The sequence below is a fragment of the Cavia porcellus genome, unplaced genomic scaffold (genome assembly GCF_034190915.1).
Source record: "Cavia porcellus strain 051 isolate PalLab524CR breed Dunkin Hartley unplaced genomic scaffold, mCavPor4.1 scaffold_19, whole genome shotgun sequence".
NCBI classification, from domain to species: Eukaryota; Metazoa; Chordata; class Mammalia; order Rodentia; family Caviidae; genus Cavia; species Cavia porcellus.
The window spans coordinates 16,883,819-16,908,891 of record NW_026947502.1 but is presented as its reverse complement, the minus strand read 5'-3'; the positions used below and the strand labels follow the sequence as shown (position 1 = coordinate 16,908,891).

General features: G+C 34.1%; 1 protein-coding gene across 2 annotated transcripts in view; it reads right to left on the bottom strand.

The window, feature by feature from the left end:
* Gabrg2 (gamma-aminobutyric acid type A receptor subunit gamma2) overlaps positions 1–25,073 on the bottom strand; it is an 83,427-nt gene that overhangs the window by 32,619 nt on the left and 25,735 nt on the right. For both annotated transcript variants that reach the window (XM_003473354.5, XM_003473353.5), the window contains exons 2-6: positions 24,187–24,338; positions 22,577–22,644; positions 19,639–19,859; positions 16,428–16,510; positions 14,066–14,203 (exon numbers count right to left, since the gene is read on the bottom strand). In XM_003473354.5, coding sequence (XP_003473402.1) covers positions 14,066–14,203; positions 16,428–16,510; positions 19,639–19,859; positions 22,577–22,644; positions 24,187–24,338 — 662 coding nt within the window. The remainder of the gene's footprint in view (positions 1–14,065; positions 14,204–16,427; positions 16,511–19,638; positions 19,860–22,576; positions 22,645–24,186; positions 24,339–25,073) is intronic.

Here is a 25,073-nt window from a genome sequence, read left to right as displayed (position 1 = left end):
AGTTTGTTTAGTTTTGGTTTTGTTTAGTCTTTATAGGTATAAAACTCTAGCAGAAGTATAACTCTTATTAGGATACGGAATCCATGGTTTGCATTTAAATATTCCACATTCTCAACTGTGGCCAATGTAACTTCCTTTTAACTCAGAATAATTCAAAATCCATAAGATTGTATGATAACCCTGTGTACCAGTGTTTCATGTGTGTGCCTGTGTGCACATGCATATGTATGTCTGTGCATGTCCCTTATAGATTGAGCAAAATATTTCAAGTTCCAATCTAGGAGAATAAGGAGCAGCATTTATTAAACTTACTTATTTCATGGATTCTCTTATACTTCTTTGTACAACTCAAACAACATTTGTCAAACGTTATTCTTGCCTTTAGTAACACCAAGACATGGAAAAATTAGGGAAAGCACTAACTTATCCATACATACAGTCCAGATGATCCCACAGTTTGTCATGTTTTTCAGTGACAAAGTGATTGTCATATGCTATAATCCCATCTAATTATTTTAAGGATTTTGTATGTTTGGCTACATTGAAATTTTGATCATTGTTGAAAGGAATGTTAGACAGTGTTCCAAGTTCATGAAGCTTGCAAAGATGGTACCAGAATGCAGTTTATCTGTCTTATCCAATATGCTCCTAATGCAGTATATAAATTAGAAATATGCGCTATTCAGGCAAATGCTGGAATGGTACAGGGCTGCCTGTAACTTCTCCACTGCATAAAGAACCCAAGTAGGTAAAACCTCATGTTAAAGCCTACACTACAACACTAGAGTAATGATCACAATGAGTGCTCAATATCTCCCTCCTCTGCGATTTATCATATTCTCCCAAATTTAAACAAAGACTTCAGTTGACTGAGAGTAGATAGAAGATGGGATAAATATCAGATGACTATCATATCTACAGCCCTGGACAGATCAGGTTTGTCTAGATGTAACATGTACACAATTTTTGTTATTGTGAAAAATGTATATTGGTTCCAAATTTCCACTGAGAATAAATTTTGATAACTTTTCCAATTTATTTCCAGATATAACAGAGAAATTCAACTGTGCAAAACTTGAAAGTTAAATAATATTACAGAGGATTGGAAGCAAAAACCATATACTATCTGACTCAGTATTGTGGGAGACTGGGGTAACAGCTATTGAAACACCACCTTTGCTGCTGTCTGATGTTTTAGCAAAGCCCTAACCACCAAGTAACCACCAGGAATCAGGATGTGGGCCTGGCAGTTGGAATCTGAAGACATCCTTCTCCCACAAGCCACTGTCTGGGAGGAACCAGGCCTCACAGACATGGGGAGGAGAATCTCAACTGCCAGGAAGAGAGGCGAAGGGAAGTAGGCACCAAAGTAAGTCCCTGAAATAGTAACAATTACGTACTACAATAACTCTTAAACAGGATAATGACTGTTCTGAGATCTTCAAATTGTATTCCAGACATATGCAGGTATTTTAAGAATTTCAGGTATCTTTAGAATAATTTCATTCAAAAAAAGTGCAAAGAAGGATGACATGCAATTGAAGCACATCTACATTGATTTGCTCCACTGTAGTACAAAAAAAATATTGATTTTTGTACATGATGAATGCTTTATAGACCTGTTGTATAAATTCATGTATTTTTTTTCTTTTTAAATTCATTGAAATGCAACTCATTGTCATTCCACTGGGCTATGGTTTGCTCTGTCGTCAACCCAATTAGTGATGCTTGGAACACAAGAGTTCTTAAATAAATAGTCATGAACTGAATTGAACAGACTCAAAAAAAGTAGCTAACCAAAGCGTTTGGATCCTAACAAAGGCATTTCACATGGTTCCACAAATGTGTGCAGCAGTCTTTTCAGATGAAACTGAGTCTGAATCTCAGTTCTTCTACCCACTAGCAGGGAACCTTGCACTGTTTACTAATCTCTTGGAACTTCTATTTCACCATTTGTGGAATGGCAGATTAAAATCCACACTGAAGAGCATTTTAAAGAATTAAAATTGTTACTAACAATCAATTACTATTTAAATAGCATAGCACAAATATTTTCCACACATTTTCTTTAGGGAAATGAACATCCTGAATGAGTTAATAGTGAAAAAACCACCATTCGGTTTGAAGTCTTGACTGGGTTCACTGACTTAATTCACAAGAATCCCCTGTGCATACTGAGTCTCTCATTAGTCCTCAAGTGAGTGAAATTCCTCAGCAAATATACTTTAAGAAATAAGAAAGCTGATACAGTCAAGTGTCCGTTACATGACCCTTAAAATGTTTTTTATCACCAGTGAACACTGGTGAGGGGGCCTGTCTGAGGAACTGATGAACAACCTTGATTATAGACAGCTGTTTTTAGAAATAGTATAGGCAGACAGACAGGGCCAGGTCTTGATAAAAGATCAGTGCAGCGGACACCTGTGGCTGGAGGCACATTTGTTAAAGGTCAGGCTTCAGGATAAATGACTAAACCCATATACTTCCCCCAAGGATGACAGTAGTGACTGATATTCTAAATTCAGCATCAATCACCATGAGTGGGTGACCTCTCCCTTCCAGAAAAAGTCCTTGTTCTTTTCAGTGTATACCTGCTAAGAGACTTACTTCCCCATTTTATCCCCATTTAATAAATATTACCTTAGCAATTATATTTATAATCTTATTGATTGACCATAGTTTTATTCCACCTCATACCTACCTTACGATTTCCCATTGGATTAATGTAACATGAGTGACTGCACTTATAATCTTATTAGTTGAGTACAGTTTTCCTCTCCTTACACCCACCTCACTTCACAGTTTCTCTCCATAAAACTCCCTTAAGAAGCAAGGGGCAACTTATTTAGGAACCCTTTCTGTCTTTCTTAGAAGTTATCTGTGAAAGGTTTCTGCCTTAGTATAAATTACTGGATATTATGACAGTGGCCTAACATGGTGGAAATCCAAAGCAAAATGAACACTTGGCCTGGCAACTGCTTCCTCCTCCTTCCCCTTCAGCCCTGATTACAACTTCCTCTTTCCTTTGCCATGTGCATGAAGAGAGTTCCAATCAGGTGGTCCTCGCACATCATTAATCTTGTCCCAAGCACTGCTCCTGGTCAGAGGTCACATAACCCGGAGCCCCGCTGCATCTGGCAGAAGAGAAAGTGGAGCCCCATGCATTGTATGCTCCTTTCCACCTCCTCAATAAAGGCCATTTTTTTTCTTTCCTTTTGCTTCTCTGTTGCTGAGGAAACCTCTAGCTATCTGGTTTTTAACAAATACTTCCTACTCAACCTCCGTTAATCCTAGAATTCACACTGCAATTTCACAGAACACAAACTTGGTCTATGGGACATCTAGTCAGGCGTTTTATTTCCCCTGTACTATTTGGACTCTGGAGGTCCTAAATCATAATCCCAATTTCACCTTTGGAAAACTCTAATGGCAGTTTGGTAAGAACATCCAAGTATACTGATCTGAATTCACACTGGTTTCTATAGTAAAATTTTCAATTATAAAAATAATTTTCCTTTTCTCCCTCATACTTTATTTGCAAATACTTTTACCAAAGTCATTCTCACCAAGAATACTAGAGAAAAGGTTGTTAAAAACTTAGGATTTATAGCCAGTTGAATCTACATTTCTGCAGTATTAGTTTTTATTGGCTAGGAGGGTTGAACTGTTTACCTAACTTCCTTAAGTTATAGTGTTCTTATTTCTGAAAGAAGGAAAATAATAATGTCTACTTTGAGATTTTTAATGTGGACTACAAAAAGACTTCATTGAAACTGGTCAGATGCTGCACACAGCATGTTTTGAAAAATAGAGTATGTTACTGGTTACTGCAAACACTGGGTAACAAGACTTCTGTAAATATATATAAACAGCAAATATTCAACCAGGTTTTCAAATTTTCGTGGAGAAATATGCATTGTTTCTCTCAGTCTCAAACAATGGAAGGTAGTATTGACGCACTTTACTAATCTTCATTGCATTCCACTGAGAGGAAAGAAAATTATTGGTTACTTTGAAATTAAAGGACAATTCTCTTTAAATCTGTTTCTAAATCTCTATGTGGGGTCTAAATTCAGTTGCTTCCCAGACTGCATTCCCCATCTGAAAGTTTCGTTTCTGGTTCCAAAAGGAGTTGAAAGACTGCATTTAACCTAGCACAGTCCTTCACTGCATTCTCGGGGACTCTAAAACTGTGTAAGACTAAGGGTTCCTAGTATTGGGTCTGGGCAAAAACACATCACAAGGTCCTCGAGGCCATCCAAATCCAACTTTCCCATCTTTCTCTGAGTGTGACTTCCTTCATCTGTTCCCATCCACATTTAGACTTGAGCTTTTAATAGAAATATTCCTCCCTGAGTAGCAGAAAAAGTCAGAATTTTGCCTTTTGCATTGCTGTGAAAATATCCTTGGGTGCTACTGTTTGTCATCTTCCTTAAATCCCGATGACGAAGTCTGATCACAGGATCTCAGGAGTGAGAAACAGGAGCTTGAGTCACACTCTCAGCCTAGTTCCATTTGGACTTTTACAGATGATCATTATGTCATGTTTCACGTCCCTTATTGGCACAAAAATGCATATAAATGTATCTGTGCATGTATGTGTGTCTGAGCCTTAACTCCAAAGCATGATTTAAGAATAACAGACCTTCAGAGCATCTTAGCAGATAATTATTTTTTAAATGCCCATGACAATACTTTTGACATGGACTACATTGTTGGTATGTTACCAAGTGTTTTCACTTCCGTTGTCTCCTTGGCTTCTTTCTATATATAAATATCTTGGACACAGAAATCCAGCTGATATCATGTACCTCTTTTACCTCTTATATAAACTGAAGCCCAAAGGATGAATGGATTTGATCAAGGTGATTTAACAAGTTAGAGGCAGCTTGGGTCTGGTAACTGTGTTTTTCTTTTAATGTTCTCTAGTATTCCATCTCATAGGTAGAAATGCTATCAAAATCCTAGGCCATTTGTAAATTCACAAAGTATTTAAGGTTGAAATCTTGCAGTAAATGTCATTTTCTTACCTCATTCATTTTCTTCCTCTTAATTTTTAGTTTTTTTCATTTTGCTTTGCCTTGACATCTATCGAATATAAGAAAAAAGTCATACTAGAGCAAATTTATGCTCTAGAATTTATCCAGGAGACTCGAGAGAGTTCTGTTGTCATGAGATTTAGAAAACAGTTTTTACATGCTGCATTTTCCATGAAATTACTTAGTAGATGATATGTGACCATTTTACTTTTCTATGCTCCAATCTTAAAGCATAAAACTACAAAAGTCAAGGATTTCATTGAGTTGCCTCCTTTTGTCTTCATAACTATGGCATAGAGTACTGTTAGTAATGTGGAATGCAAAATAACAAATTCTAAAAGTGTGTGTGTGTGTGTGTGTGTACATGTGTGTGCGGCCTCCAAATTATTTACCCACAAGTCTATTTAACTCCCCTCTCCTAAGTACTTAGGTACTTTTCTTCCAAAGTCACTTTGTGGAGCAGCTATTAAGAGTACTCCCACTGCCTTTCTGAATTCTAAGTAGAAGTAGAAGTAGGCCATTGAATTAATCATTAGTTTCATAAACTTTTCAATACATTGCAAATATATAAATGTTTTACGCAAATATGATCATATAATAGATACTATATGAATTATGTGTGTATGTAGTATTATATAAAACATTACATATCAATATGTTTTTAAGTATTTTATTAAAGTGTTTATAAAGTATGCATCTTTTTTATCTTAAGGACACTAAACTAAAGGTTGAAATTGTGTTTTTACACAGGGCACAGTGGATTTGAGATTCAAATACTTGTGGTTAGTTCTACAGCTAGGGTACCTAGCCACGTAGTGCTGCTCTAGCTTATTGATGGTAATACAATTTACGTACTTCATATATAAAATAGAAGAGCAAGAACTCATTTTAAGTATATTTCACATAATGTAAAAATAAAGGCATACCTCATTATTCAGAATAAATTGAGAAAATCATTTAATTTTGCTTGAAACTACTCTGCCTATGTTTTCTTCTTATCAGGATTATTAGAAACATTAAGAATTTCTTACTAAACTTAACAGCCATCTGGATAGTCTGACCTTTTCATTTTGTTGTGGCCATTCTTTATTAAATTATTTCCAATTATTTTCTCTTACTGAAAAGATAAGTGTACTGAGTCTTAGAAGTTACCACTGACTGATGTCTGTAAAATTGAATTTACTACCGTACAATATTTATGGTGTTTCTTTTGTTGTAATAAATAAAGCGATCCCAGTTATAAAGCAGAAGAACTCTTGCCATCATTATAAGACATGACAGTTCCCATGACCCTACAAAAATTTTCATGGTAATATTGTGTCTTCTCATCTGTTCCTGCTGAAAACAATTTATGCAAATAAGAAGTCATAGCTGTAGGTCACTGGTAAAATGGAGCAAATCTGAACCCTAACAGTCTATTTGCTAGCACATAATTCTCAGAGTGAGACATTGTCATGCCTGGGCTGTGTTTTCTCTGAGGGTTAGGTAGCCTTGTCTCTTTTCAAGGGTAACTTATCCCGACATGTGAACTTGAGCTTTGAAGACCAAAAGAAACCAGAGCTGACAAGGCACCAGCCAAGGACTTCATTCCTCACATACATTTAAAGGTCTTTGTGACACCACACTTACAGCGTATACTGCAGGGTTAGCTGGCTCTGTGTACGTACAGTAAGCACAACTGCTCATAAAGCAGATATCATGAGAACAGATGACTGGATCCTCCTGACTTCCCACTCGTGCTAATATGATCAGGTAGGGGGGCAGTCACAGCACTAAGAACTACACTAATACAATGCTTGCTTATGTTTTTAGTTCTAAGTATTTGTTATCCCTTTCTCTTGAGTCCATCCCTGCAGAAGCCTCTCCACTGGCCTTTTATATAAACAGAATATGCCTCTCATCTCATGAATATCACACTTCCACTGTGATTGCCCTTGTGATATAAACCAAATGAATTTGTCTATCAAAGCAGAAGCTCTCAGAATTGTCTTTTGTCATTCTTCCTTCTTCTATAAGAATGGCATGTCACAGAATAAAGCACAGGAAGGGCAGCAATGTGAACCATTTTTGCTTTAATACATTGAAATTTTGAGTAGTGTTTGATTCTCAGGCATAGTCCTACAAAAACGAATCAGTACAGATCGCTACTATCATACTTGTATACAAAAAATATACAAAAAAGCTTCAGATAATACATGACATAAAATAGCTAGGTGAACGATGGAGAGATGCCTTAACAACAACCAAAATCCAATATACACAATGAAGAAATCGGTCTAAAAGCATGTCCTTTACAAAGAGAAATTCAGGAACAACTCTAGTGTATGAGTCATCACTTGATTGGTAACAGAGTATTACCAGAAAGGAAAATACCTTTTCAGTCATGCCCTTCATGATCTTGGAAAATATCCTCACCTTTTTAGAATAATTGGCAAGATTATTGCACATAATAACCTCATGTGAGTAATGAACTTCACGTTGCAAACTAGCTATAGAAAGGAAACGAGATGATAAATGGAAAGGGATTGTGGACAATAGCATGCCATCACTATTATTGTTACTGCCTCTGTTAGTTTTGTAGAGGTAACATCACGGTTACTTTTTAATGGAGTTCTGATCCATAAGATCACACAGATTCACCAAAATTTACAAAATGAAGCTATTTACTTACTTTAGTAAGTAAATAAATGAAGGCCCTTTTAACACTTCTACCGAAAGCATCTTTTCTCTTTGAAGATGAAGTCATGCTCATGCTCCATTGCAAACTCCTTGTCACAATCATTGTCCTACCTTTCCCTCCTCCCAATTTCTCCATTTATAGTAACTTAAATTATGAATTACTTTAACTCCTCCCACCCAAAGTGGGCCTCTAGTCCTCATGCCAGATTCATGTTATTAGACCTTAACTAACTCATCAGCAGTTTTTAGAACAATGTTCTGGATCTCCCCCCTCCCCTACAGTAGCCAATGAAGACTTTGACATTTGGCAAACAAAATACCTTTGTTAATTTTTTAGTGAGACATAATAAGAAAACAAGGGAAAATAGGTATAAAGCCTTGTCCTTTGGTAGAGTAAAATTTAGAAATAACCTAGTGTTTGAGGCATCACTTGGTTGGTATCAGCATCAGTAAGTAAATAAAAATACCTTTTGGTCATGTCTCCATGATCATGGAGAAGGCCTTCACCCTTTCAGGATACATTTCTGTTAGAATTTCTTGGAGATATAGAATTCCTAAATTCCACCAGAATTTTGTTTTGTAAGAGAGCCTCTAAATATTAGGAAGTATAGTGTAGCAAATTAATAGAATGCAGAACCTTCAAAATCAGCCTGCTCTGATTACATAAGGTGAGAAGCCGTGGGCCAAAGCAGACAATTACTTGCTCAAGGTCGTCCAAACACATGGCAGTAGGACCAAAACAGCAACCCTCAAAGAAGAATGATAATTTTTTGCCTTATACCCAGCTGCCTGGTTTTATTATAGAAAGTGAAGAATAGGATTTTGTTGTAGAACAATAACGTGAGATCTTCAGAAAACTACAAAGGGACAAAGTGTTAATTGGCAACACAAGGGTGCTAATCAGCAATGTGCAGGAAACTGCAACAAAGCATTCAGTTCCTTGGATGTGAGTGAAAAAAGAAATACAAAGACTTGAGGCACAGATGTCCATATCTAGAACTTTGTAAGATTATTTTGATTCAAAATGCATTTTTCATGAAAGTGCATAGTAATGATAAACTGAATGAGCTCAAAATCAATTTAGCTTCTTTTACACTACATATCTCTGATTCATCAGCCCAGGTGTGGAAGGTAAAAGGAAGTCATATAGACGGTGGGCACATTCTGACACATCTGTGCAACTCAAGTGTCTATTTTCAGGCAACCTTGCTTGAGTCATGATTTTCACATTGTCTTTCAGTGTAGTTCTGTTGTAGAATTTATCTTTACCTCTTCGGATAACAGTCTCCATTTCTATAGATATCTACTCAGTGTCATTTGGGAATTATCTTTACATTCCTCTATTTTGATAAGGCTGTGCATACATATTGCTTTCTAAAATAAGGAAGCCTATAATTAAAAAATAGAAACCTGGATAGTGTATGTCCCTACCTGCTGAGATAGCTGATAGACTCAGCTTTACAAACTTGTTTTCACAGGGAAATAGGGTACAAAAGATATTTGAGATGCGAAGGAATTTGATACCATCCTATGGAATTTCTCATTGTTTAATGTTGATTAAAATGAATAAAATTTAACTTTGTCTCTAACTAATGATATCTGTGCTAGGTGGGAGGTAGACAACTGGATATCGATGCATATTTTCTTATTTCACTTCTTTGGAGTCATTTCTCTGCAAGTAAGATTACAATTGGCATTGAACTTTAAGATTTACCCCTACATTTTTAATGTTGTATCAATCTAATTTCACTCTCAGTCACTGATATGGTAACAAGAGAACACTAAGTAAAGAAAATGATTATTAGGTAGTTACAACTGCTGTCTGTGATTGTATTACCTCTGTTACAAGGAACTATTACACAGCTCATGAATTAAACATTATGCTTTGTATTTCATAGCTCTTCATATTTACCAGTGAACAATAGACACAAATGATGAAAATCAACGTACCAGATCTTCTTAGCCATGTAAGCACAGGCAGATAAGAAACTAAGGTTGGATTTACTGTTACAGTAAACTTAGTTGTCTAATTAGAGATTTTCATCTTTAAGCTTTGCCATCGTATCACTTACCTGTTATACCCTGTATTCATAAGTAAAAATATCATTAGGTAGCCAGCAGTAAAATGTTTATGAGGAAAACAATTACATATTTTTTGAAAATGGGAAAAATGTGCATTTTTAAGAAAATGGTACTTTTTTAGCATTTCTTTTTTTTATCATTTTAAAATGGTGTTTTCAAAGAGGGCGTAAGTTTGGAATGGATGAACTAGAAGACAGAGAAATGTGAAAAACTGAACATTTATGTTGAAGCTTTGGTGTTAAGTGCAAAATATTTTAACTTCATCACAGACATCCTATAATGACCTACACCTTAAATGTTTACATTTGCTTTGGGACAGTGGCTGGACAGGAGGGATCTATGAGTTACATCTGATTACAACAGGATAAACACATTTTAAATGTAGCCAAACAATGACAGTTTCAATAGTTATGAAGAAACAACATAATAAAAATACTGTTTTGACCAGGTTGGTTTTAATATACAATAATTTAAGACATTAATTCTCAAGTTCATTTTAAATAGCAGTCATGCAAATCTTCTGACATGTTTTTACTCAAATGGTGGAACAAATTTGTACTATGTTCCTGTGCTTGCACTGGATTCCTGCAAAGAAATGAACCCTTCAGAGCCTCAGTTTTCCCTTCACTGTAATCCCATCAGTGTTGAAAGCAGATGTGAGATGGTTCTGACAAAGTTGGCCAGTTAGGCAAACTGCTTTAGGATTTCAGAATGCATAGTGTGAGCCTTCATCATCAGCGTGGTAAGCAAAGGCTGCATAAAGGAGAGACTAACAGTAGGCCCTTAAATTAATTAGCTACCGACAGAGTCTAGCTAAGAACAGATGAAATCATGAACTAGCAATGATGAGCAGAAAAGAGGACAGTTACACAAGATTTTTCAGAGGCACAAATGCTTCCGTGATTCATTAAATGTGGGAGGCAAAGACATGACTCTCAGTGTTCATGCCTGGCTTGTTGGGGCAGTGGTGGTGTTTTTGACAGATCTAGAACAGTCAGAAAATGATGCAGGCTTGAAGGATAAACTGTAAACTCACAATGTGTTCTGCTATATTGACTATGACTTAAAGTAATCCTTAAGTGTTACTGATCTACCTCTAAGGGAGTTTTTTTCCCCAAGTGTGATAAAATAAAACTGGTAGTGAATAAGATGATTCTGGTGGTGGATGACAGGGCTATCAAATAGACTTTAATTAGGAGCTAAGCAAATCTTTTCTTGTGAAGTACTCCCTCTGTGTTGTTTACATTAAATCGAATGTTCTACTTTGGTAATAGTTGTACTTAGTATACCTCCAGTATCTCTTTTTCTCTTTCCCTTTTTAATACCTTTGAACCCACTGTATGCACTTACAGAATATTTGTTTATTTTTAAATTATATTTTATATGAATTTATATTTATGCTCATTGGTTCTGCTTTACTACATTATCTATTTTGGGAAAAATATTCGGTTACTAAAAACAATGTATCAATTTAAAGGAACAAATTACTAAACATAGGGAGCCAGCTTGATCTGACCACAGCCTTGATTTGTAACTGACGCTATTACCCCCGGAGTAACCCTCCTCTCTTTCCCCTGCATAATTTCTCACACAATATAAATTAACCAATAGAGTAGTACCAGAGTTTTACCATCAGGTCTGGTACCACCCATCCTAGGTATGTCCCTGACATGCTTGATGCTAGTTTGGGATAAATCAGGTAGATTCTGTCAGTTTTTGTGCTGAGCATCAAATAAGCCCACCTCTTTGATCCAAATCACAATGATCCCCTAGACTTGCTGCTGAGTTTGACCATGATTCTGTCAGTGAATGTTCAGAAATTATACTCTGCAGTTCTAAATCTGGCCAAGTCTTTCTTTGGTCTCAGAGGCTGTGAGGTTCATTCTTGTCACCATATTCTCCTGGAGCATTAAGGAACTAGCAGCTTACCCCCATGTAAGATACAATAAAGTCAAGTGACTAAAGGTTAGAAAATAGCTGTCACATTTTAAGCGACACTCCTGTCCAATCAGAATGGAAGTGACTTAAAGGAGATATGGTTACTATAAGTCTACAAGAAAGCCACGTTACCGTAATGGCTAAATTTCAAAAAGCTTATAATTTAAACTTCTGATAATTTCCAAAAAAAGCTCACTAATACACTGTCTTGTCAGTATCAACTATGGGTTTTGCTTCAAAAAAAGAATTTCATCAGAAACCAAGCAAGATACAAGATGAGACCTTCCACTCAATATAAAACCAGCTGTCACAAAGATCAGGCTACCTCTCTGTTACTAATACCACTTTCAATTCAGCCCTTTTTTGTCATAGAAGAAACTGAAATAATATTGCACACAGCATACAAAAACCAAGACCAAATGTGAAGCCAAACAACCATAAGAAAATTCACAAAGGAGTTCATGAGTTCTATTAATTGATATTTCTCAAATCACATCTGTTTTTTTTTTTTAAATTTTGCTGTGATTTCCTTAGAAAGATTAATAGCCTTGTAGAATCCTGGGAATGCTTTTTCATAAGCTTAAAGTAAGTAGATGATTTTCTCCTAGAAATATTTCTCAATAATAAATGTTCATGATCATTCCCCATGTGAACATTGAACCAAGAATAAGATTAGATCATTTTATGCACAATTCAATCCTTTCTGTACTCTCACTTGGTTTTAATGTAATTCTGGGCTCAAAATGACTATATAAAAAGTCTGCTAGTGATAAGCTTATGTGTTCTGTTTTAGAGTACAGGAATAATTATATAAATATGAATGTACAGCAAAATGTATTGCCCAATTCTTCATTCTGTAAGCATAAAAAAATAAGATATATGTATAAATGGTCTTCTTTCATAGTTAAAAGGCCTCAGTTCTAAAGCAACTCTGTTTATTCCCCTCAGGTTAAATGAAAGATTCTTCTAGTATTTGATGGTCAGAAACTCTTGCATATAAAGAAACATAAGGCCATTTTTTTCCAAACATACTCAAACATTGCTGTGACCTTTTGCTAAGAAAGAAATCCTTTGGAAGAACTTGTGAATACTAAGGCCAGATACCTCCATTACAGAGAATAATGGTTTTGAAGGCTGTATCTTAACTTGTCATCTTTGTGTAGACCCTTAATTTGCTTCTCTCTGTAAAATGTACCAAACTCCATTCCAACATTATCCAAAACAAAAATAGAAAAAAATAAGATACGTTTGGATAAATCAACAGAAATCTGCTTGGATTGTGGAAGTCTGTTTCAAATGATAAATCTTAATAGATAATAAGCTAAGAACAAAATGTTCACAATGTAAATTGGAACATATTTAAACTTATACACTATAAGAGGATTAGTTGGGGTAATCTGCATGGAATATATATATATATATATATATATATATATATACTCAGCATTGCAGAGAGTTCAAACTGGACATACATGTGATAGATATAGTTGGGAATTATGTCTTAACTTTCTCTACATGGGATTTTAATTAAATTAAATAGTACTAGTAAAATAATAAATCATTATTTCATATAAAATGCTGATTTTTAGCTTCATTTGAAATATCTAAAATATTGAGTATATTATGCCTTATACACATCTGATAATTATAACCAATTTAGTAATAGATCTGCCATTGACTGAGTATTCATCATGTGTTAGGGATCATTCTAAGTAGTTTATTTCTTAAATATATAAACATAGTAGTTGTGAACAGTTGCTTTTATCCGTTTTGGGTTTTGCAAAAGCAGATGCCCTCAGAGGTTCCATCAGTTTTTTCAGTATCTGTAGATGCACCCCAGCTGATGGAGGAAAGCTCTAAACCCAGCCTTGCCTGATATCAAATCATGGTCTGTTATCCACTAACAGAGGCAGTTTGTAGCAATAAATTACTGAAAGGACACTGGGTCTATATTGACAACAATATTTTTTCTGCATTTGTAGAATATCCATTACCTCTATTTGATTAGGATAAATGACATTTCAACATATTAGAAAGGTATTCCACAAACGAAACAACAAATCTGCACCTAATAAATGTTTTCAACTGCCATTAATTTTTTTCTTAAAAATTAGCAGATAATTTACTAATCAAATTTGTTTCAAATTGATAGAATACATTCATGTTTGTCTATTCTACTAGAATATCAATTATAATTTTCTCTAGGAAATCAAAAGACTTCACTGAATTTCTGAATGTCATTCATAGACAAAAAGCCTTTCAACTCACACATACCAAAATTTGAAGTCTGGAAGGGTCACTTAAAATTTATGTCAAGTGCATCTTACCAGAAGTCGTCTTGACCACTTCAGTGGTGTTTCTGAGTCCAACAAATGAGAATTGGTAGAGCCTCCAAGATCTCGTGTCACCCACTTCAACAGAACTACGCTTCCATTGGTAGACAATTTCTTCACGCGGGTAGCCATCTGCAGTGAGGTGGAAAAGTTCACATTGCAAACAACAATAAATGAACATGCGTGGCAGCCACCTTGTATACACAGGACACTGAGGTAACTAAGGAGAAAGTCGTAAGTCAGATGAACATCTTGGACTAAGAGTTATTGACTAAGATGACTATAATAGCATCATGTCTTCATGTAAGGTAAGACTCAAAAATTAGAATGTCAATGTTACCCAGGAAAATGAGGTTAAAAGGTGTAGAAGAGATACCGTATCCATATTTTACATCATCTGAGGTAACTTGTAAGTGACTGATATAAACTAACAAGTAAGTACATTGTTTTGCAGTGAATAATGATCAACAGGAAGTTACAGAGAGGCGTAACTCAGCAACATTGCTAGTTTGTTAAACGTTTAAAGACTATTTGTAATTCCTGATAAAACTGATCTATTTTCCCCACTGAGACCAATTGTAGTTATGAAAAAAAGAGACATTGCCAAGATATTCAGTAAGTAAAAACTAAAAAAAAAAAAAAAAATATAGATTCAATTCCTCCAGAGAGAAAAATAATTGTGAAAAATTTCAACTCTTTACATCATTATCTCTTCATCTGTTTAGGCTAATTTAATATATTACATATACCCAAAACAATAGGGAGGAATGCTAAGGGGAAGACATTAATTATGTTGATAACAAGACAAGGAAAATTCTTCATGAAAAGGGATTACAATGAAAGGTGGGAAGATGTAATGGTTATGATGACAACTTTCCAAGCCAGAATACTCTGGAAAAATTTCTTAATGTTTTTGTAACTTGTTTCTATTTAAGCATGATAATACTACTTGATGTGAAGAATATTTTTCTGGAATGAAAAGCATTGTTAAACCAAATGTGGAATAAACTCTCTCAAATATAAATAAGTGAAAGAAAACTAAAAGTCACCTCAACTATTTATCCATTAATAATGCTATGTAAGGATGCTACTTCATTGTATGGTATAATTCATGATGTAGTAAAATCTCATAGTTCCACTTCTTTTGCTTTTGATTTAATTCTTATGCTCAGGTAAATCAGGACAAAAATCATGCTCAGAGAAGTATTGGACATAGATATGTTAAAATGGATTAAAAACTGAGGAAAATAACAAATTATAATAGGGAATGTTTTTATGATGAATGACCTGTTGACTGATTTTGCTACAACAATAAGTAATATTTCCCTATACTTAGGCTCAGAGTAATTCATCCAGAAACTGAAGGCACAGAAATTTCCAGTTCTTGAGACTTAAGATTACTCAGGAGACAAGCAGTCTCATTTAGAAAATTAAAAGATAAGAGGGTTAATCTCATTAAAGCTCATGGAAGTGTTAAATTTATAATTAAATGTGTCCTATTCTTAGATGAAGCAAAGTAGGCAAAACACTTTACAATGAGAATTTTTATAAATATATCTGAGGTACACTTAACAATGTCTTCTGATTTATACTGGATTCTAAATAATGATGAATAAGTAATTGCTTCTCTGGTCATTCATTTTTATTTTTATTTATAACATGGATTTAGTTGTTACTATGAGCTTTTCTAAATATCTGGCTGAAAATTATGCTTATAAACATATACTTAAAGTGTCCATATTTTTTACTTTGCCTAATATGCACAACTAGCACATTATAAGTAAAGAGGAGATGAACAATCCAAAGAGATTCTGAACAAACAATAAAGCAAACATTTTTCGGAGCCTAATCTTACTTGTTGAGGTTCTGATATCTGTGATTATGATTAAAACTTAGCCTGAGTCACACTGGACCATCTCTATATATTGCGTTGTTTAATGATAATAGTTATTAATAAGAAGTCATGCTTTTATTGACTCTGTGTGAATCAAGTATTCTACATAAGAGATAACAATAAAACTATTTTTGGATGGGAGGTGTTCATTAGCAACACAGCCATCGCACACTTCCTTTTGAGTCCTGCTATGTAAATGCAACCCATTTCAACAAAGAGCTCTGAGCAACATTGCTAGTTTGTTAAACGTTTAAAGACTATTTGTAATTCCTGATAAAATTGATCTATTTTCCCCAATGAGACCAATTGGAGTTATGAAAAAAAGAGACATTGCCAAGATATTCAGTCAATAGCACAGATTAATGCCATTTTGCAATTGTTGGCAATTTCACCAATTAATGAAATTACAATCGAAGACTACAGGTATCAGGTGATATAAAATGCAACAGGAATATTACTTACAGCTGGAGAACTCTAGTGGGCAGGAGTGTTCATCCATTGGGAAGTTGTGCAACTGTAATTGGCACTCAGCATCAATTGTCAACCTAAGGAGAAAAGTATTAAAAATAAATAGTACGTGTAATTTTTAAAATTGCTCTCCTGAACCAGGGGACTTGCAATGAGTTTGAGGTGAGTCTGGGCTGCATAGTGAGTGCAAGGCCAGCCTGGAATAGAAGGCGACCCTCTTTTTTGGTGGAAGAGGGAGGGGTGGAGAAGACTAAATTAGATTATTCACTTTTCCCAATCATCACATCAGTTCCACTTATTCAAAATCTGTATTACTTAAGTTTTTTTTTGAAAAATTACTTTCACAGTAAGAATATTCAGTGAATATATTTAATTCAACAAACTTTTAAGTACTTAAGCTCATTTAGCATTTGCAAGTAAATGAGAAGGGACTAGTCTCAGATTTTATCTGCTAATTAAATCAGGGCTCTTAAAAACTTTGTATTTGCTGCTTTTAAGTTTATTGGTACACTCTAGGTATACATAAAGACCCCAATCATTAATTAGATGGATTTCTTGTCTCTACATAGTATAGCTTTATCCCTCTTTCTCTCACTCCCATTCCCATCCATTCTTTTCAAACTCTCTTCCCCACTTTTCACAAAGCTCGATTTTCATTTTATCCTTCTTTTCTATTTTTTTCTTTTCCTTTCCTTTCCCTCTTCCCCTCCCTAGTTCCCTTTTCCTTCCAAACAATTTTTTCTAATTGTAAAAATTTGTTAGTTTTTAGCTGCACAGTTCTACTAGTTTAAAAATGCACATATTGTACAATAAAGTTTTATACATTTTTATTACTGAACACTCCGAACTCAGGAGAGAGAGAGAGATAGAGAGAGAAAATCTGAAGTCCTGAGCTAGGATTTTAGGAGGACAAATAAAGCAGTCCAGATTTCATTTTGGAGAATTGTAGATATAATGCCAAATTGTAATGGTAATAGGTTGAATTTTTAAATTTTTTATATTATGAACTATTTCCTTATAAGATGCAGATAACACTATTCAAATTACAAAAATACTTTATAAAATTTTATTTTAAAAGATTCTTCAATTTACATAACTTTTAATTGGGTAGATATTATAGTTCCTCAGAATCATAGAGTAATAACAGAACTTGGACTATATCTTTAATTGTCCATGTAAATGTGAATAAAGTGAACTGTTGCCTCATTTAGTAAGTATCATTAAGACTTTATTGTATTTAATCTTTTTCAAAGCCAAATAACTATTGGCACATTTGAAAGAAGAACATAGATTTATTTGTCTCCAAACTAGAAGTTTTAATAATTGTCCCTTCATAATCATATGATCTTAAAAAGTAAAGATTAGTTTTGTTTATAAATGAAATAATAATTAAATTTGATATTTGTTAGCATTATCTCTCCAGATTAAACTGGAATTACTAAAATTGCTAGCAATATAGTTAGATTTCTCATTCAAACATTGACACAGACACATATTTATGCATACATGCCTGAACACATACAGATAGCTCATTATTGCTATAGCGACCTTAATAAAATCTCTAACTATAGACTGATAATGTTCAAGTCTTAATTGAATCTCATGGGTGACATTTTAGGAAGTTTCTATAATTGAAAATTGTAATGATACTTCAAATTAATAAAGTCAGAAATGACAATTTTATGAGAACAATAAAAAGGCTTGAGATAAGGTGACTGTCGTCACATTTCAACATCTAGACTGAGATACGCTTTATCATACAGACTGTGATCTCCACTAGCTTCGTATTCCAGACACTACCTTTAATTAAATAAACCCTGATGAACACAAAATAGACGCAACAAATTTCTTTTGTAATTGTGATCATCTTATAATATAATTTTGATAAAGGACTTGGAGCCATTTTACAGCATATTGTATATATCAAGCATTATATAAAGCATAGATAATATGCCACATGAATATAGTATTACTAATTTGCAAGCTAGAAGATGTAGAATGCTATTAATTTTTTTACTGAAAATATACACAAATAATTTTAATACCTTCTCTGATTACTGTGAATCAGGCAGTATGTTAAGCATTTATATATTGCCCCACTTTATCTCTGTAACAATCCTGCAAGGTAAGAATGACTATGTTTTATAGAAATTTAGCAATGCAAGGTAAAAGTTTGTTCAGTTGTGGCAAAGGAAGGGTAGATGTACTGTGGCATGATGACTGCTGTCTTTCCTAAAAAATTATATCAGTTCTCATTTAATTCATCTAAATAAAAATGTAATGAATAAAATCATCACGTTTATTATGCAAACAAAGCTTTGAGATGAGACGTCTTCTAGAACTAAGAACCTATTACATATTGATTCTCCTTAGTCCCTGTCAAAAGAAATTCTGGAAAGTTGCTCTAGTTCGTTAGATAGCAAGATAGAGAGCAAAGAATCATAGCCAGATCGGTCTGATTCGTAAGCATATTTCCTTATCGAGTATGCTATTTAATAATATAATGTTATCCACAGTGCAAAAGTATTTCACATGCAGATGAATAAGAGATGGGATAAAATGTCATACAATAATTTAAATAGCAAAATTTCCGATGTTACTTAATATCTAAGTTCAGGAGATGTAGCTTCCATCAACTTTTCCCACAAGATGACTGTGCCCCAAATAGACAACAAATTAATTCACACAGGCCTATGTCAATCGGGATGGGGGGTGGAGATGGAAGATAATAAATTCTGGGTTTCTGTCATTGTGTAGTTAAAAAGAGATTGCGTGGAGACTTCTACATCAAAAGTTCTCCTTTAGTGATGATTTCCTTAAAAATGAAATCATCTCCATTGTGGGAACTGGTTGTCCTGCCTGTTAGAGCATCCGTAGTCTCATGCAGCAGGACACACACTCCAAAGCCACGATTGGCACAAAGCTCAGGTGATCTCACAAAAACAAGGGCAATTTCATGTCAATTGTGAGAAACTAACCTTTTCACTTCGCATTAGTCATGGGACAAAAGTTTTACCCATGTTTATATGCTGTGTGCTTTGAAAAGCTTACTGATAATAGAGAAAAGTAATTTTTCTATGCCACTTGACATTTTAATCAAGCACAGCGAGCCCTCTGTGGGTTTGAAATGGCATTTTTTAAAAGGATTGTGGTGTATTTTTGTTCCATTGGTTGCAGTTACTCTTTTCTTTTCCCAAGAGAGTACCTTAGCGTGTAGAGCACTCTGCCATCATTCCAAATCCTCAGCATCCTGTTGGGAGTGGTTATCCAATGGGCATCTGCCTTTTTGGAGTTCCTGAAAAAAGTGTCCGGAATCCAGATTTTCCCAACCATATTGCTATTTAGTCGCAGGACTTTAATGGTGCTGTTAAATTTCAAGCGTCTGTCATACCATGTTTGGGCAAAAAATATATCAATTGTATATTCCTGTTTTAAAGAAAAAGATAAAGCAGAACGTTTTTAGCACAATCAGAATGCATTGTGGAGTGTTTGAGTATCTCATTCTTGTGCAATTGTCAATATGAGGCAAAGCTATTTTGGTTTTGAATAATCCAAAGGAAAGGAATACCTCAGTTGATAAGGCTATTATTTCATTTGATTTATAGACAAGTTATTTTTATGAAAAATTAAAATTTTCTCAATCAGTTAGGACAAAAGATCATAGTTCAGACATAGTCTTTTGTTCTCCATATCTATAGAAAATTTTGTAACAATATTTTGCACAAGCTAATCGTTTGCTATGCAGATCAGCCCTATGTACTGCAGAATGTTTGTCTGCGTCCTTGGCTTCTACATCCTAAATGTCAGTAAAACCCTTCCACCTTACCCTACTCCTGCCAGTGAATTAAAACAAGCAAGATAAAATCACCGTGGATATTACCAAAAATATTCTTTTGCTATGCTCAGAAGCATTGTGATAGAGTGAAATAAGAGCTAGAATACTAAAAATAAATATATGATAATAAGCTACCGAAGTGGAGGTTCAGTGGCCTTATAACAAAATAGAGATAGTAAGAAACTGAACAGGTTAGATAATATGAAACTGGAAAAGAGAAATACACACCAAGTGCTTTGCACCACACTCAAACAGCATGCAACCAGCAAAACAAACAAAATTCATTTTTTTACTATTCATTATTGCTGCTTTTCTTCCCTTTATAACAAGATATAATTGAACAATTAAAAGTAATTTTTATACCTCATACATCTCTATCAGGAAATATATTATTAAATAATATGATGAAAAAGCACTATGACAGTTCTCTCATGTATATATCACTAAACTAAAAAGTGGTTGACTTCAGTCAAAGTAAAGCAAGTATCAAGTGAAATTCACACTACTGGCTTTAGAGTCAGAATATGAGCTCCAGTGTGACTAGCCTAGGTACAGATATTCTTTGAGGAAAACATCTTTAGTCTTTAGCCTCATTTTCCTCATCTTTACAAATGAAGAATTAACACAAATACAGGAATAGGTCCCCTTCAGCTCTAAAATTAAGCCTCTGCTTCTCAATTTCATCATCATTATCATCATCTTAATTGTTAATCAATAGGCTAGTATAACTTTATTTTTGTTTTTATCATTAAGCAAGTACTTATTTGTGTCAATTCTCTGGCCAAACACTGCATGTCATCTCGTTTAATAAATCCCTTTGTGTCAACAATACAAGCAAAGAAAAAAACTAGTGTAGTAAACAACTGATTCAATGATTTTACATTGCCATGACTCCCAATAACTTGACGTAGGTACAACTCATATTATTTTATATCTTGAATTTAATCACGTATATAAAGGGCAGAATTAAACATAAATTGAAAATTAAATAGAATTAAAAATAAAAGCAACTCATTCTTACTAAAATACAAGAACTTGGAGGAAAGGCCATTTACATTTCCTAGTCTAGATCCCTACGCTTCATTTTATATTGGAAAACATGAAGAGCCATGAAAATGCTTGATTTGTCAAAGCACATGCGGATTGCTGCATCTGCTCCTTCATGTGATCCGCTCCATCATACTGTCTCTGTGCCACCTGCTACCGGCTGCTTGGGATGAACTGCATCTCAACGGTGGGAAGCCAGGCTTCTTTTGCTCACCACTTAGTTCCCCATTTGAAGTCTAGGAGTAACAAGAAGGCAACCTATTCTGTGAAATCATCTGTCAACTAATTGATGATGTACCAGAAGGTAAAATAATTTTGGATATATTTTAGGAAAAATCCCCACCAACAAAAACAACACAAAACAAACAACAACAACAAAAATAAAATATTTGAGGATCATATTCAATATCTCACATAAACATTGATGCTGATACAGTTCTGGAAACTGGTCTCTCTTAAAAATATAAATTTTCAAGACTTAAATTAACAGCCTCTAACAGTAAAGTTAGATTGATATACCTACAAGTTCTCCTTAAATATTTACAGCTCATATTAGCATATTAAAGAGTCTGAGAACTTAGTTAGAAGGATGAAAAGTTATCCCTTATCATTTATCATTAAATTTATCATTAATGCTTAAACAAGAGAGCTTATTCTCATGAACTATACAGGCAGTAGTACTTTTATTACCATAATTGTGAAAAATTAAAGTTTCTTATCTCTCACTGTGTTACCAAAGAATACTGTGAACTTTGTAAGCACTGCTTTTAAATTATAGCATTATCATACTCTGTCACATACTATATTATATCATGCAATACAAAATACTAATATTTATGTTACATTATGTTGACTCCATTCTATTCTGCCCTTCTCTCTTTTGCTTCATTATATTCTTATCTCATATTTCAGTGCAAAATGTTGTGTAAAAACAAACTTACATTTATGATTACAGCTGATGCACTATTTCCTTTGAGAAATATTTCTAGTTTGGAGCAAACCATGCCACACCGCACTATAAATATTCTAAAAATTTGTGGAGTGTTACATTTTATTTTGTTATGGTTAGTGCTGAGAAGTACACAGTCATCGTTACATTTCAATAACAACGTTCTTACACAAGTTACTTTTACATGGGATCATATTTAGTTCTTACAATCTAAAATTTGACTTTCTGTTCCAAAATCTTGAATCTAATATATTGTTAATGTGGTTCTTGTTCTTCATGCTTATAAAATAGAAATTTTATTATGAAACTCACCATATTGATAGCATTCACAGGACCAATGCTATTCACATACATGTCTGTGTGAATTAATGTTGGTTTTACTGTAAAAAGAACCATAAATATATGTTTGCATGAAAAGACACAAAAATTTATTTTCTTAGTCTATGGTTTCTAGAATAGATTTATTTCACTGCATTAGTATTGATTTATTTATAACTAGTTTGGCACTAGTTACTAACCACATTTGAATAACAATTTTTTTAAAGACATATCTCCTTTTAAGCATGTAATTGTTATAAAAAGCATTGTGGCATCTTGAAACTGATTGTCTTTTAAATAAATAAATAAATAAATAAATAAATAAATAAATATTATATACATATAAAATGAAATTAAAACACAATATTCTCAGCTGCTGTTCATTCTCTTGTATTTTAAATGTCACCATTTTCCCTTCAGGATCTGGAATCTATTTGCATATTTTATTTTGACTTGACCCAAATAGAGAGCAGAAATATTTTGCTACTTAGGAAAAAACTATTCATTAGAAATATGAAGTGGACACAAAGAACAAAAGTATCACACATTGTTTCTGAAACACTGTCCCCTATTGATTTTTTAATGACCACTTTACCCTTAAGGTCATCTCCCACGCAAAATCTGTCTTCCTTTCAACTTCTTAGATGATGTGGCTACATAGATAATATGACAAAATCATATGGTAGCCCATTATATACCTATTTGTTAGGCAGGACCACTGTTAAAACTCTGTACTACAACATTCATGAACACTCCATTTTCATTTGACAATTAATGAACCAAGATTCATCACATTTTTCTGGATCTAAATTCATACATTTTCCCTCATCTTTACCCATTTCCTTTTAAAGTACTTTGCCTAAAACCGTGGTTGATTGAATTCTTCATGAATGCCAACATGTACACCCTCACCTTTGCCTCGGTGTGGTTGTTTCTCCACTTATGAATATTGTGCTTCACTGAACTTGCTTTGGTTAATAATACATAGACAAGAGTCAGTGTGCTAATTCTAAATTTATAAGTTAAGCTTTAGGAAAACCTGCTTTCTGTTTTATTATCTTCTATCGTCATGAAAGATGCTTCTAGCTAGTGCACGGGCTCCAGAAGGAGAATGTGAGGCACTTGAAACGTTGCCTGCCTAAGTGAGCAGGCTCAGTTTGCTTAGTTACTTCGGCCTCCACAAAGTGCTAAATGAAAGTTCAATGTTATTATTACACTAAGATTCCATGATTGATTGTTTGTCATGCAGCACTAGGTAACCAATATTGCCTGTCTATTTTCTATTTTTATTTTAGAAGTTGCTGCATAAAACATTGTAATTTATTTCTCTTGCCTGGTCTGGGATAGCTGAGAAATTTTAAGTTTTAACTCTCAAGCTTCACTTGAAAATACTATTTTTTTTTTCCATTGAACTTATCGTCACCAATGCCTCCTCCAGGGTGGAATGCTCTTCATACACACTTTGTTGGTTATAATGTACAGTAGAAATATAATTTAATTTTTCTGGCTCTAGAAAGATGCTAATATTTTGTTCTAACAAAATTAATAATGTAGACACAGTTATACGTTCCTCTCTGCAGCATGGCACAAATACTGTAGCATACCTCCTATATCAGGTCGAAGCTTATTGTCATATCCTTCCAGCAAGTTGTTTAAGATGACAGTGACATCACCCTCAGGAACTTTTGGAGTCAAGACCCATGTTTTGTTAGAAGCATAATCTTCATAGTCATCATCAGACTTTTGGCTAGTGAAGCTAGAAAAACAAAAATATCAGCCAAGAAACGCTCATTACATCAAGTTCTCTTTTACAACAGCACATTGGCAGAAAAGGTAAAATTAAGAACGTGAAATGGCAAAAAATTTTACCTGATGCTGAATAAAACTAATTAAATCATGCTGATGGAGATTAAAACATATTAATATTCTTGCCTATTCCCCAACATGTTCTGTCCTCGTATCTATAAATATATCATATATATATATTTTTATTTTTTGCCCTTTTCATATTTGATGTTTAATATATACACTTGCCCTATCTCATAAAAGACTTACGAAAAAAAGTACTTTTTGTGAACACACTGCTTCAATGATTAGAAAGTAGTCTAATAACTGAAACATAATGTCTTCTTATCTTGCTCCAACTTATTAATGAACTAAGAGGATAATGAGTAGATTCATCCCATGAACACTCAGACTTGGCTGTTCTTACCCCTCAGCTGAACTACTGGGGAGAGCTCAATCTTGCTGTCTTTTGCTGGGCTGTGTATATTTGGGTTTTTCCCTTTTCTTGCACAGAAGGCAAGAGTGGTTTGTTTATCTTTCATTGTTAAGAACCTCACACTATGGACAAAAAATGGTTCCTAAGCTATAATTTCATCCAAATGTTGATGTACTACCATCATATAAGTAAACTCATATATTTCAGCTGATCAAAAGAGTCACATAATATTCTAGAATTTAATCTCATATGCCCTAACCTGTCAGAATT